General features: G+C 31.9%; 2 protein-coding genes across 2 annotated transcripts; one reads left to right on the top strand and one right to left on the bottom strand.

Moving 5' to 3' along the window:
* Positions 1–222: 222 nt before the first annotated feature.
* LOC11408358 (1-aminocyclopropane-1-carboxylate oxidase homolog 1) lies at positions 223–7,381 on the top strand. The gene is made up of 4 exons (XM_024776238.2): positions 223–400; positions 5,274–5,685; positions 6,048–6,369; positions 6,739–7,381. Exons 1-4 carry the CDS (start codon positions 268–270, stop codon positions 6,979–6,981), a joined length of 1,110 nt encoding a protein of 369 aa, XP_024632006.1. The 5' UTR covers positions 223–267; the 3' UTR covers positions 6,982–7,381.
* Positions 7,382–7,814: 433 nt separating this feature from the next.
* LOC11406801 (elongation factor 2) lies at positions 7,815–12,393 on the bottom strand. The gene is made up of 4 exons (XM_003596118.4): positions 12,241–12,393; positions 11,288–11,332; positions 11,104–11,191; positions 7,815–10,444 (listed from the first exon to the last, which is right to left on the bottom strand). Exons 2-4 carry the CDS (start codon positions 11,288–11,290, stop codon positions 8,004–8,006), a joined length of 2,532 nt encoding a protein of 843 aa, XP_003596166.1. The 5' UTR covers positions 11,291–11,332; positions 12,241–12,393; the 3' UTR covers positions 7,815–8,003.
* Between the last annotated feature and the right edge of the window lie 455 nt (positions 12,394–12,848).

Raw genomic sequence — 12,848 nt, 5'->3', positions numbered from 1 at the left:
ATAAAAGAGAATTGTACAATGGTCATTAGTGCCACCGTTAATACTTCAATTTTAAATCTACTATTGATTGTCTTCTATCACAAGAAATGGTTCTCAATTGGTTGCTTTATTAATTCCAAGTTGTCACCATAATTTATTTTATATTATATGTTGAGCATCAAGAGGTTAAACATGTCTTAGTTTACTCATCTCTTGTAGAAAAACATAAATTGAAATTAAAGCTTGTAAGTTTCCCTTTTCAATTCAATATTTATTGCATGATCATCTATGGTTGTCACAAGCACACATGAGTTGGAGGGAGGAACTGTTTCAAATTACGACAGGAAAAGTGAATTGAAAGAATTTGATGATTCAAAAGCTGGTGTGCAAGGACTTGTAGAAAATGGTGTCACAAATGTCCTATTGTGAACAATCTAGTATCAATGATGTTTCAGTCAATGATTCAAATTCAAAGCTAAGTATCCCACCAATTGACCTAACAGGAATCCATAATGATCTTGTTTTGAAAGATGAAGTTGTGAGAAAAGTTCAAAATGCAAGTGAGAATTGGGGATTCTTTCAAGTAATAAATCATGGAATTCCAACACAAATTTTGGATGAGATGATCAAAGGAACTTGTAGATTTCATCAACAAGATGCCAAGGTGAGAAAAGAGTATTATACATGCGATCCCAACAAGAAAGTTGTTTATGTTTCTAATTATAGTCTTTACCATGATCCTGCTGCTAATTGGAGGGACTCACTTGGTTTTACTATGACACCAAATCAACCAAAATCAGAAGAATTTCAAGAAGTTTGCAGGTTTTTTTGCTTCTTAATACTGCTTTCACCATTACTACTAGGGTCTAGGGGCACATTCCAAGATGTGTATTTCTCAAGAGGATTATGATGCATGTTAGACCTCTAGAGATGAATTATTTTCAAGCTGATATTGTAAGCTATAAGAGATAACTTTAATGAATAGGGAGATCAATTTTGATTTACTATATTTCATTATCTTTTAGGAAGTGAATTGATTTATTAAGTTGTACAATAATTTTTAGAACTAAAATCTTCTATAGCGACAATGCAAACTCAGTTTGACAGTGCTTTGAGTTTTTATGGCCTTGGATGTTTTTTTTTTTCTTATTTTATCCTGCATGTTCAATTTCACTATAAAATGAGTTGATACTCTGATTTAGGTCTTGTTAACGACTTTTAAGCTTAATGTCAAAGTGTTCAATTTCCAATGCAATTTATTACACAAACTTTTATAAAAAGTTACTATTTAAAGTGTTTAACTAGTTAACATTTTCCATTTATAAATTACAAAATATTTATTTGAATAAATCTTTTTATTAGCTATGATATATTAATATCTCAAAAATAAAAACATAACTATGATATGTTATTTTTAGTGTATTTCGATGAGCTAAAATTGATACCAAAGTTGTAAAATTAATTTTGATATGCCTGGTATTTTCGATTAAAATTGATTCTAATTTTAAGCTAGAATTTATACTTTTACTCCATATACACACAATTTTAACACTTTAATATGTTATTCAACTCACTTTCTTGAGGTTTGCTTGGAAATATAAAATTGAGTCGGGAGGTAATAAAAACATGTTAAGTATTATTTAAATTGGAGACCAAACTTGGATAGTCATAATCTACAATTGAATTTTGAACTTAATCTAAAATTGAGAGTTTTACTTTTGGTTTATTAATTTAAGTGTTACAAATATTAATTAAATAAAAGGTAAAACTACAATGAACATATTAATTTTAAATTAAAATGTAAATTTTGAATAATAGATAAATCATTCACAGTTGATTTTTCCTTCAGAGTTATACATTTCAATCACAAAGAATGTCACATACTATTTGCATGATATATCTTGTGAAAATACATATTTCTCTCATTCTTCGTGTATTAAGCATGACTCTTGAAGTCATACATGTAATGTGAGATTGAATATCATATATATTTGGAATACAAAACAAATGTAAAATTCAACTAGTATTACAATTATGCATCATGTATATATTATCTATTAAGTAACTTCTTTTTTCAAATAATAACATAAAATTTTATAATACTCTATTGTTTTTTTGGACAAATTAAAAATATATCAGTTAGGACTTTGAACTTAGATGAGGAGGAACATTACCGATAATTCTTTGTTTCTTCTCTTATTGTTCTTTGCATATTCTTTTGTATTTTTTTTTCTTTTCCTTTCATTTTGCACACATACGACAGAAATAATATACTCCCTCTGCCTAACCTTTCTCTTGGCCTTATAAAAAAAAAAAATATATATATATACATACTCCCTCCATTCTAAATTATATGTTATTTTAGCAAAATTTATTTGTTCCAAATTACATGTCATTTTACAATATTAAAGAATTATTAATGCTTAATTTCATGTTATGACCCTTACTATTTATTACTTTATATTTTTTCAATTATTTTAATTTATGTTTTTCATACCATTAATAAAGAATATTTTTGTAAAACAATTCACAATACCCTTTTCTATCAAAATAAACTACATTTCTTAATCCATGTAAAATTGCTAGAATAATGACATATAATTTGAATGGATTTTCTCCGGGGAAAATCTCTCTGGTCTTCTGCAATGATACAATCTGCATCATTAATTATTTTCTCTCTCTTGTTTTCAATATTTAAAACATGCATTAATTTTATTAACACATGATTTGGAACGGAGAGAGTACAATTTTATTAACATATATGTTCAAAAATTATTACCCATACAAAAATTATTGCCTATATAACTATTAACATATATACAAAAATTACCAATAAATATCTGATCCTCCTGATAATTATTGAAATTAGACGCTAGTCAAAGACTTCTTTTTTTTTCTTTTTTGGAAAGAACATTGGTCAAGGACTTGATGATGCCCTAACAAAAAAGCGAAAATGTGGAAGTTTCAAGCGCAAATCAATAAATATAAAACAAAATATGACTTCTATAAAAATAAAAAAATAAAAATACTAATTTTTCTAACCGATAGAAATCCAATGAGTTGTACCAAAAAACTTTGTCCTATTCCACAAAAAATAAGAAAAGTGTATTTTTGATTCCACTTTTAGAGATTGTGAAAAATTGATTATTGCATGCTTAGTTGTTCTCAAAATAAAATTGATTTTAGTTGGAACTATAAATTTTACTTTTAAATTTTAGAATAGATTTTTACTCACAAATTTATAGTTTTCCTTTTTAAACATAAATAAATTTAGTGAGAGTATCTTGGTCAAAATTACTCAATTATTATATTTCAATTTATTAATTTAATTAATTATTATATACGTGCAAGGAATTAGAAAAAACTTCGAAAGAAAAAGCACCAACTAGAAGATATGTGTTCGCAACGAGCATGGCGAATACAAAGTTCTTCATGAGAACTTCTCTCTTGATGCTGCTCCAATAAAGGGTTAGATGCAGGAACTTGTTGAGGCCGTGTTGGATTTCGCCGAGCTACTATTCTCTTTGTGAAGTATGGTGGTAGTGGTTCTGGTGTATGAGAAACACAACTCCATTGAAAAAGAAAATATTTCATTTTTGAAATTCTTATGCAAAATGATTGGAAGGTTGTTCATGCAATGCGATTATTTAAAGTGGCGTTGAGTATGTTTGAACTTTGTTGTAACTGTTTTCTAATTTGTTGGTTAGTTATCTTCTTTTTAGAATGTAGAGGTATTGATAGATGAATAATATGTGGGCTGTTATTGCTTTCTAATTTTCTATAATAATTTGGAATGCAGAAAGTACAATTTTGTTAACACACGTGTACAAAAATTATTACTCATGTAACTCTATATATATATATATATATATATATATATATCAATCTTCCTTAAAAAATAAAAAATAAAACATATATACCAATCTAATCTCATTCTATAAAATTTTCTATAACTCGTTTCTTAAAATTTCGATAATATTTTCTACTTCTAGCATCTTTATCGTTCTTCACCCCTTTGACATAGATGTCTTCAATATTTTGTATACCAATCATGTACGAATTATGAAAAATAGAATATAATTTTTATTGGTTTAAATATGTAAATGATTCTGCAAATATCCGGTTTTTGTCCCTATGAAAATATTTTTTGCTTTTAACCCTTGCAAATATACCATTTTATGTTTTTGGTCCTTATTGTTTTGTTTAAATTCCTCCAAATTCATTTCAAATTGAAATTGGTCCTTGTATTATGTAAAATATTTGATTTTAAGAACAAAAATGAATGACGCGTGGACCAATTTCAATATGAACCAATTTCATTATTTTTATAGGGACTAAAATATAAAATTATATCCTCGTGGACTTAGCTTAGTTTGTAGGGATATTGCATTTTATATGCAGGGGTCGGGGTTCGAACCCAGGACACTCCACTTCTCCACAATTTAATTGTGTGAGCTCTAGCCAGTAGGCTACTTGACCAAAAAAAAATATATATATATATAGTAGTTTTTTGCCCGGAATTTTTACAAATTTTTTCAATGCTAGCTTATTCAACTTTTCTTTGGTTAAATTATGGTCAAATAACATTACGAGGATTGATGAAAAATACAATTTTGTTGCTTTTGATTTGCGTACTTACCAAGGTTTGGATTTTAAATTTTCACCCATCTATACAGCTGGTGTAATCCTCAACTCTTAAACATCACGTGAATAAGATGTAGTTCTAAGTTGGTCACATTGTTACAACCTAGTGGTTGAACTATTAAGACATTTTATGTGGAATCCCAGGTTTGAATTCGGGTCGCCACATTTCCCACTCTTGTATGTGTTTATTTGAATATGTGTTGACCGCTAAACTAATAGTTAAATTAAAGAAGTACAGTAATCCTCAACATCAAGACAAATTAATTTAATACTTCATTTTTATAGTCTATTATTGATTGGCGTCTATTACAAGAAATGGTTCTCAATTGGTTGCTTAATTAAATCCAAGTTGTCACCATAATTTATTTATAATATATGTTGAGCATCAAGATTCTTTAAAAAAAAATGTTGAGCATCAAGATGTTAAACATGTCTTAGTCTATTCAGCTATTGTACAAAGAAAAAAAAAATTGAAATCAAAGCCTGTAAGTTTCTATTTTCAATTCAATATTTACTGCATGATCATCTATGGTTGTCACATGCACACATGAGTTGGAAGAAGGATCTGTTTCAAATTATGACAGGAAAAGTGAATTGAAAGAATTTGATGATTCAAAAGCTGGTGTGCAAGGACTTGTAGAAAATGGTGTCACAAATGTTCTATTGTGAACAATCTAGTATGAATGATTTTTCAGTCAATGATTCAAATTCAAATGTTAGTATCCCTACAATTGACCTAACAGGAATCCATGATGATCTTGTTTTGAGAGATGAAGCTGTGAGAAAAGTTGAAAATGCATGTGAGAAGTGGGGATTCTTTCAAGTAATAAATCATGGAATTTCAGCTCATGTTTTGGATGAGATGATCAAAGGAACTTGTAGATTTCATCAACAAGATGTTATGGTAAGGAAAGAGTATTACACACGTGATCCTAACAAGAAAGTTGTTTACGTTTCTAATTATAGTCTTTACCATGATCCTGCTGCTAATTGGAGGGACTCACTTGGTTTTTCCATGGCACCAAATCCACCAAAATCAGAAGAATTTCCCGAAGTTTGCAGGTTTTTTTCCTTCTTAATACTGCTTTTAACGTTATTATTAAAGTTAAATAACGATTAAATGTTGTAAAATCCTTAAGGTTAAGAAAATTTTAACTTTTTAATTTATTATAGAAGAAACCTTTTAGGCGTATTCTGAAGAATCAACCATCAAGCTCTCTCTAATTTAATCTCTAAAATATATAAAATTTATAGGTAGTCTCGATAATCTATGAAATCAGTCACTTTAATCTATGTTATTACGATGTTAGGGACTAAAGTGACAAATTTTAATATACTTGAAAAATTCTTGTTTTGTAACACAATTATTGTTTGGTTGATGTAGCCAACCTACTAACCTTGATGCATTGATAATGTATATGCAGAGATATTGTGATTGAATACTCAGAAAAAGTAATGGTGTTTGCTTCTACATTGCTTGAGTTATTGTCAGAAGCTCTAGGGCTAAACAGATTTCACCTTAAAGAAATGGGGTGTGCTGAAGGGTTGATTGTTCTATGTCACTATTACCCTCCATGTCCTGAACCTGAATTAACTATGGGAAATACCAATCACACAGACAATGACTTCATAACTATACTTTTGCAAGATCATATTGGCGGCTTACAAGTTCTTCATGACGATCAATGGATTGATGTAACTCCTATCAATGGAGCTCTTGTCGTAAACATTGGTGATCTTTTGCAGGTAAATAACCGTTTGGATCTGCGTAGTTGAAACTTGAAATTGATTTTGATTGAGTTTCGTATAATCATTGTGTGTCATTGTGATTTTGGCAACATCTACAATTCAACACTTCTACAAAATCAGTGTCCGCATGATTTCAAGAACATCTATAATTTTGTTTATCATTAGTCATATTGTTCTATTTTTCATGAACAAAACAAAATTTTCATGTTTACACTGAAAAATCTTGAGAGAACGAGAAGTCGGAGGGTCATTAGATTTGTTCTTATTATTTTACTTCTTTGTGAACATTATAGACATGTAGCAAGGGTTATAACATGTGAAATAAGAATTGGATTATGATTGCCAATTTAATTGTATTTTGTGCAGCTTGTAACTAATGACAAGTTCATTAGCGTTCAACACAGAGTTTTAGCAAAGCATATAGGTCCAAGAATTTCAGTAGCATCATTGTTTAGAACAGATGATGAATCAATAGTTTATGGTCCAATCAAGGAACTATTATCTGAAGAAAACCCACCACTGTACAGGGATGTTTCTTTAAAAGACTACTCAACACAATATTATGCAAAGGGCATTGGAACTTCTGCATTATCACACTTCAAATTGTGATTATGAACAACTGCAGGCATTTCTTATCGCTTTTGATTTTAGATTTTTGTAGTGAACATTTTTATGATTTTAGATTTTTTCTAGTCGCATTCACAAAATATCCAGTTACACCCAAATTTTAATAAAAATTAAATAATCAAAAACCATTTTTTATTTCTCTCTAAATATTTACCTCACATCTCTTACAAAAACATCATTGAATATGTTGACCAAATACATTCAAAGATTGAGTCACAATATCTCGTTAATACTCTATTGTATATATAAATAAGTGAATGTGATGAGAGAAAGAGTTTCAGGTTATTTTATTTTGGAAATTTAACAGTATTTGTCATTTCAGGATGATGTAACCAGGTCTTAAAGGACTGCCACTAGTAAAATTCATGATTTTATTTAGGTATTTACTTGTGCATTCAGATGAGTCGTGTTTGTTTATGCATATCAGATAGGTTAATAGAGAGTGCTGCATCAAAATCTAGTATCTTTTATTTAAAGATAGCTCTTACTTAATTTTAAAGGTGCTAACTAATAGCAGTGTTATTATTGAATATCCTATATCCGTAGATGACATTCTTTTCAATAGTTAAGTTTTGATACTAAATAGAAAAGGCAAAGTGTGTAGAAACGAATCGTGTGCCTTAACAGGGTAAAATTCGGTTTCGGAACAGTGGCTTCAATTCCCAAATACCTATCTCAGATAGATCAAATAATAGCATGATCCATTTTCAACAAGGATGCTATTTGGCAATAGTAGTGTTATAATTATCCATCAAACCCAATTAGATTTGATCATTTTCCACACCACCATCTTATAAAAGCAAAGCAACAGAACGTCATTGAAAAGACAGTATTAAAACAAAATCTGAGTAATAAATTTGACCAGCAGGAATGCAAATCCGAAGTACACCACAACTCACTGATAAAGCCAAAAACAACTCAAAGTACCAATCCTAAAAAACTAAGGTGACAGCTTTAATAACAACTCATCTAAAATCATAATAAATAAAAAAATCATCATCCATTTAAAGCTTATCTTCAAACTCAGAGAGAGGTGTCATCTGCTCCTTCAAGCCCTTCCTCTTGCGAATATCGGTCACAAGGGTTGCAGCCTGTGATCCAGCCTCCAATGGATCTGATGACATCATATCCCAGTGATCGAACACACATTGAGGGAACGCCTGCCCTGATGTTGCAGCTCTCAACTGGCTGGAGAATCCAAAGGACTCAATGACAGGGAGGTATGCTTTGATGTTGTAAAGTGGAGTACCAGGCCTCTGCATTTCTTCAAATACATGTCCACGCTTCTGATTAAGAACACTGTAGATACCACCAAGAGCTTGCTCGGGAGCTTGGATTTCCACCATGTAAACAGGCTCAAGAAGTCTGGGTTTGGCTGTCAGCTGTGAGGCATAGAAGACTCTCCTAGCAGTAGGAATGATCTGACCACCTCCTCTGTGGATAGCATCTGTGTGGAGGACAACATCACATACTTCAAAGCAAATGGCTCTCATGTTTTCTTCGGACAAAGCACCTTCTTTTGATGCCCACTGGAATCCAGCAACGACAGAATCCTTGATTTCATTCAAGTATTGGACTCCCTTGCACATATCAACCACCATGTTGGGTCCAGTGGTCTCAGGTCCAAAACACCAGATTTTCTTGGCAAGATCCTTATCCCAACCATACTCTTCTGACAAGATTTTGGAACGATTCTTAGGGTCGTCCCTTGGTCCAATCTTGCCATCGTCAATGGCCTCTGCAAGCCCATCCTCCAACGGCCTAGCTTCCATGTACAATCTGTTGTGTTTGTTGGGTGATTTGCTCATCACTGTGCGGCATGATCTCTCTAAAACAGTCTCTCTGAAGGACACAACAGGGTCGGATTTGATAATCTCAGCTCCACCCATGAAATCATCCTGCAAATCCTTCAAACAGATCTCAAGATGAAGTTCTCCTGCACCAGCAACAATGTGTTCTCCAGACTCCTCAATAGTACAAACAACCATAGGATCCGACTTAGCAAGACGTTTGAGACCTTCAACAAGCTTAGGAAGATCTGAAGCAACCTTGCACTGAACAGCAACACGCACAACAGGTGAGACGGAAAACTTCATAGCACGAATAGGGTGTGCATCAACTTCCTTCTCATTCGTCAATGTAGCATTCTTGGTGATAAATTGATCCAAACCAACCATAGCGACTGTGTTACCACAAGGCACGTCCTCAACAGTTTCTTGTCTCTTTCCCATCCAAATAACAGTTCTCTGAACACTTTTCACATACAAATCTTTCTTCTCCCCAGGGACAAAATTTGGTCCCATAATTCTGACCTTCAAACCAGTTGAAACTTTACCAGAAAATACACGACCAAAAGCAAAAAACCTTCCTTTATCAGAAGCAGGAATCATCTTTGACACATAAAGCATGAGAGGTCCTTCAGGGTCACAGTTTCTGATAGCAGTAGCATACTGATCATCAAGGGGACCCTCATACAAATTCTCAACACGATACCTCTGAGCTGTTGATGGAGAGGGGAGATGAAAGATCATCATTTCAAGAAGTGCAGTGCTTGCTGGGAGCCATGTCTGCATGACACGTTTCATCAAAGGCTTACCCATCAAGTCCTTCTCCTCTGATTTCATGGTGATCCCTAGCTTTGTCAACATCGGCCACAACTTATCCTTCTGATCATTCATACAAGTGTTAATGACCTGCTTGATAGGCTCATAACAGAACTGAACAAACCCACGCTTGCAAGTAGCTGAACCAGTATTCTTGGTGGTCCATTTCTTAGTGGCAGGATCGAAGAAATTTTCACCCCAAAGCCTCTCCATCATCTTTGTCTCGTCAACACCAAATTTAGAGGCATACATCTTTGCAAAGTTGGTCAGAGTAAAAGCCCAACCGTGCAAACCAGCAGAGAAAGCAACTGTTCCTTTCTCGGGATACACTTGAACATCACCAAGCAATGGATCTTCATATGTAGCCATGATCACATTAGCATTCTCAATAACTCTCGAGAAGGTCTGATAAGCCTCCTCTCCATCAACCTGGAGCTCAAGGAAGCATCTGTCCATCTTGTTAACTGTCAGAACTGGCCTGATCCTTTCTCCAAGAGCCTGTCGCAGCACAGTTTCAGTCTGCACACAAACCCCTTCGACACAATCCACCACCACTAGTGCTCCATCAGTAATTCGAAGTGCAGCAGTAACCTCAGAAGAGAAGTCAACGTGCCCAGGGGAATCAATGAGATTAATGAGATACTCATTCCCGTTGCGCTCCCCCTTAAAACTCTTCAGAGAATCGTCAGTCATTTCATAGTATAGAGAGATACCAGTGGACTTGATAGTGATACCACGCTCAGCTTCATCAGCACGGGTGTCTGTCATTCGAACATCTCCAGCAACCTCTTGTGCTATAATACCAGCGGCAGCAACAAGGGAATCTGTCAAAGTAGATTTTCCTGCAAATAAAAAAACACAGAAAATAAATTATTTTTATTATTATTCAAACTAGCAAATTTGGTCTAACAACATGGCAAAAGATTACAGTATTAAGAATAGTCTTTCTCTATCAAGTAACTAAAAAATTTAATTGTGACATTAATATTTTATTGTCAAGCAAACGCCAAATTTAAATTATATCTTAATAATCTGAAAAATGGGATAAGTGGAAACATGACAACAATAAGGAAAATGCATCGTAGAGGAATTATTAATAATGAAACATAAAAACAATCAGCATCATAAAGGGAAAAAACAGATTTTCCTCTAAATATTATAAATAGGTTTTACCTATCAAAATTACAAAAAATACAAGCTATATCAATTATGATGCCAATACTTTCTTGTCAAACAAAAACCAAAGTCAATGTGTTCATGAATTCATGCAGTAATCAATATGAGCAATGACAGACAGGCATACTACATATTTACCTATAAATATTATTTTTAAAAAAAGATTTTATCTATCAAATATTATAGATAAAAAGCCTTTATCTATCAAATATTATATATATTTAAAAAAACTTCATAAATTATGATAGTAATATTAATTTTATGTTAAGCAAACAACAAAGTGAAGATCAACAACACAATGAGATAAGTGTTAATGAAACCATACCATGATCGACATGAGCAATGACAGACATGTTACGAATGTTGTGCTTGTAGTCCATAATACGACGCAACTCATCAGCTGTGAACTTCACCTGCAAATACAGACACGAATTACAGTTTAGATTATTGATATTGATTCAAAGTAAACAAACAAGCAAATATTCATTGAGCCCTGTTCATAGACTTACCATTTTGAATAGTCTTTAAGGTCCACAAAGAAAAGTTTGTTAGAGCTGAAATGTCAAAAAAATCTGGTTAGCTAAATAGATAAAGTACATCAGAGTTATCGTGATTACTCTGTCAAAAGTAAATTATAAAATAAAAACAATATGCTTCAGTATCAGACAACTGGTAATAACAAAATAATAAAAGCAACTAAATATACAGGCTAACAACATCCAATTGAACAAAACAGATAATATGTTTAGTGTTCTAAGACAACATGTCCGATGTACAACTCATTGTGTCATTTCATTCAATTATGTGAATTTCTCAAATAATTAATGGTGTGTGTCGACGTGTTAATGTCGGTGTCATGTCCAGGGCCAAGTTCATGTAAGAGAAAACAATGCAACATCGTGTTCAAACAAATAACGAGAAAATCAATACTGAACAATATCCAGATAAAAATAACCAATTTATCTGAATAGAAAAGCAAACAAATTGACAAAACATCCACATCTCAGTTTATAATTTTTAATAGTTAAAAAAATCACAAAATCAAGTTATATTATTATCAGTTCAAAACTTAGTGACCTTCAACCATAGAACACATAATCATAAAAATTATGATGGTAATGCTATATTAATACGATTCACATTTACAACACCAAGATCAGTTCATTACAATTACAAATCACAAACAAATAAGAAGAACAAACACATAGTAATTAAAAAATTGGAAAAAAATAATAATTAATATTGTGTTCAAACAAATTAACAATGAATAATTTCCAGCAAGGAAAAAAAAACCATTAATCCAAATCAAAATTAAAAAATGTCATACATAATCACATCAAAAGGCATATTAAAAAAAAAAAAAACATGAAAATCAACACATAGATCTAAAGTAAATACAATTGAAGCATAAACAGAAGTTGATTGATCTAATGTTGATGAAATTAAGTGTAAAATTATTTACCGAAGAGAGAATCGGCGAGAAGGGGTGTTGAGGAAGAAGAGGTTTTCCCTTCACAGCCGCAGGAAAGAAAAACCCTAGAGAGAGAAAATTGTGAAACCCTGAATCAGCTTAAGTATTATCTTATTTATATATGGTTCGTCGGTTGCTCCCTTTGTGTATAAAAAATTGACAAAATATTTTTACCGTGTTATAGGCAAATTTGTTCGTGTGGTTTTGGCTCCGAATTAAAAGTATTTTGATGTATCGAAATTTAAAAATAGTCATGTACTATGTTATTCTAAATAGCGTTAGTTAAGTGCTTCTTTAATATTGTTATATTAGTTTTTTAATATCATCGTGAGCTTAACATAAGAACAATCCATAAAATATGTAAGGTGAGGAGTTTAAACACCGGTTACCACCAAAAAAAAATATTAGTCCTTCAATATACTTATTTATTGTTATATCAGTTTTTATAAATAGAGTTATTGTCATATTAGTCCTTATATGAAGAAAAAAAGAAGTTAATATTAGCATTAAGGATCTGTTTTAACGGCAATGACTATTTTGATTACCGTTTGCACAATAAAAAACTATTTTAGAATTTCGATACATTAAGGAGTTATTGT

Source organism: Medicago truncatula, chromosome 2, assembly GCF_003473485.1.
Source record: "Medicago truncatula cultivar Jemalong A17 chromosome 2, MtrunA17r5.0-ANR, whole genome shotgun sequence".
NCBI lineage: Eukaryota > Viridiplantae > Streptophyta > Magnoliopsida > Fabales > Fabaceae > Medicago > Medicago truncatula.
Note: the sequence above shows the minus strand (reverse complement) of the source record. Positions and strands in the feature narration are given on the sequence as shown.

What these genes read in the sequence shown, in the direction of transcription:
- LOC11408358 (XM_024776238.2), top strand. Translation starts at nt 268, where the DNA reads ATGGTTGTCACAAGCACACATGAGTTGGAGGGAGGAACTGTTTCAAAT. An exon ending in AAATGGTGTCACAAATGTCC is followed by an intron (nt 401 to 5,273) that starts TATTGTGAACAA and finishes AGAAAATGGTGT; the next exon opens with CACAAATGTTCTATTGTGAA. An exon ending in GAATTTCCCGAAGTTTGCAG is followed by an intron (nt 5,686 to 6,047) that starts GTTTTTTTCCTT and finishes ATGTATATGCAG; the next exon opens with AGATATTGTGATTGAATACT.
- LOC11406801 (XM_003596118.4), bottom strand. An exon ending in CATTGCTCATGTCGATCATG is followed by an intron (nt 10,445 to 11,103) that starts GTATGGTTTCAT and finishes TTTTATTTGCAG; the next exon opens with GAAAATCTACTTTGACAGAT.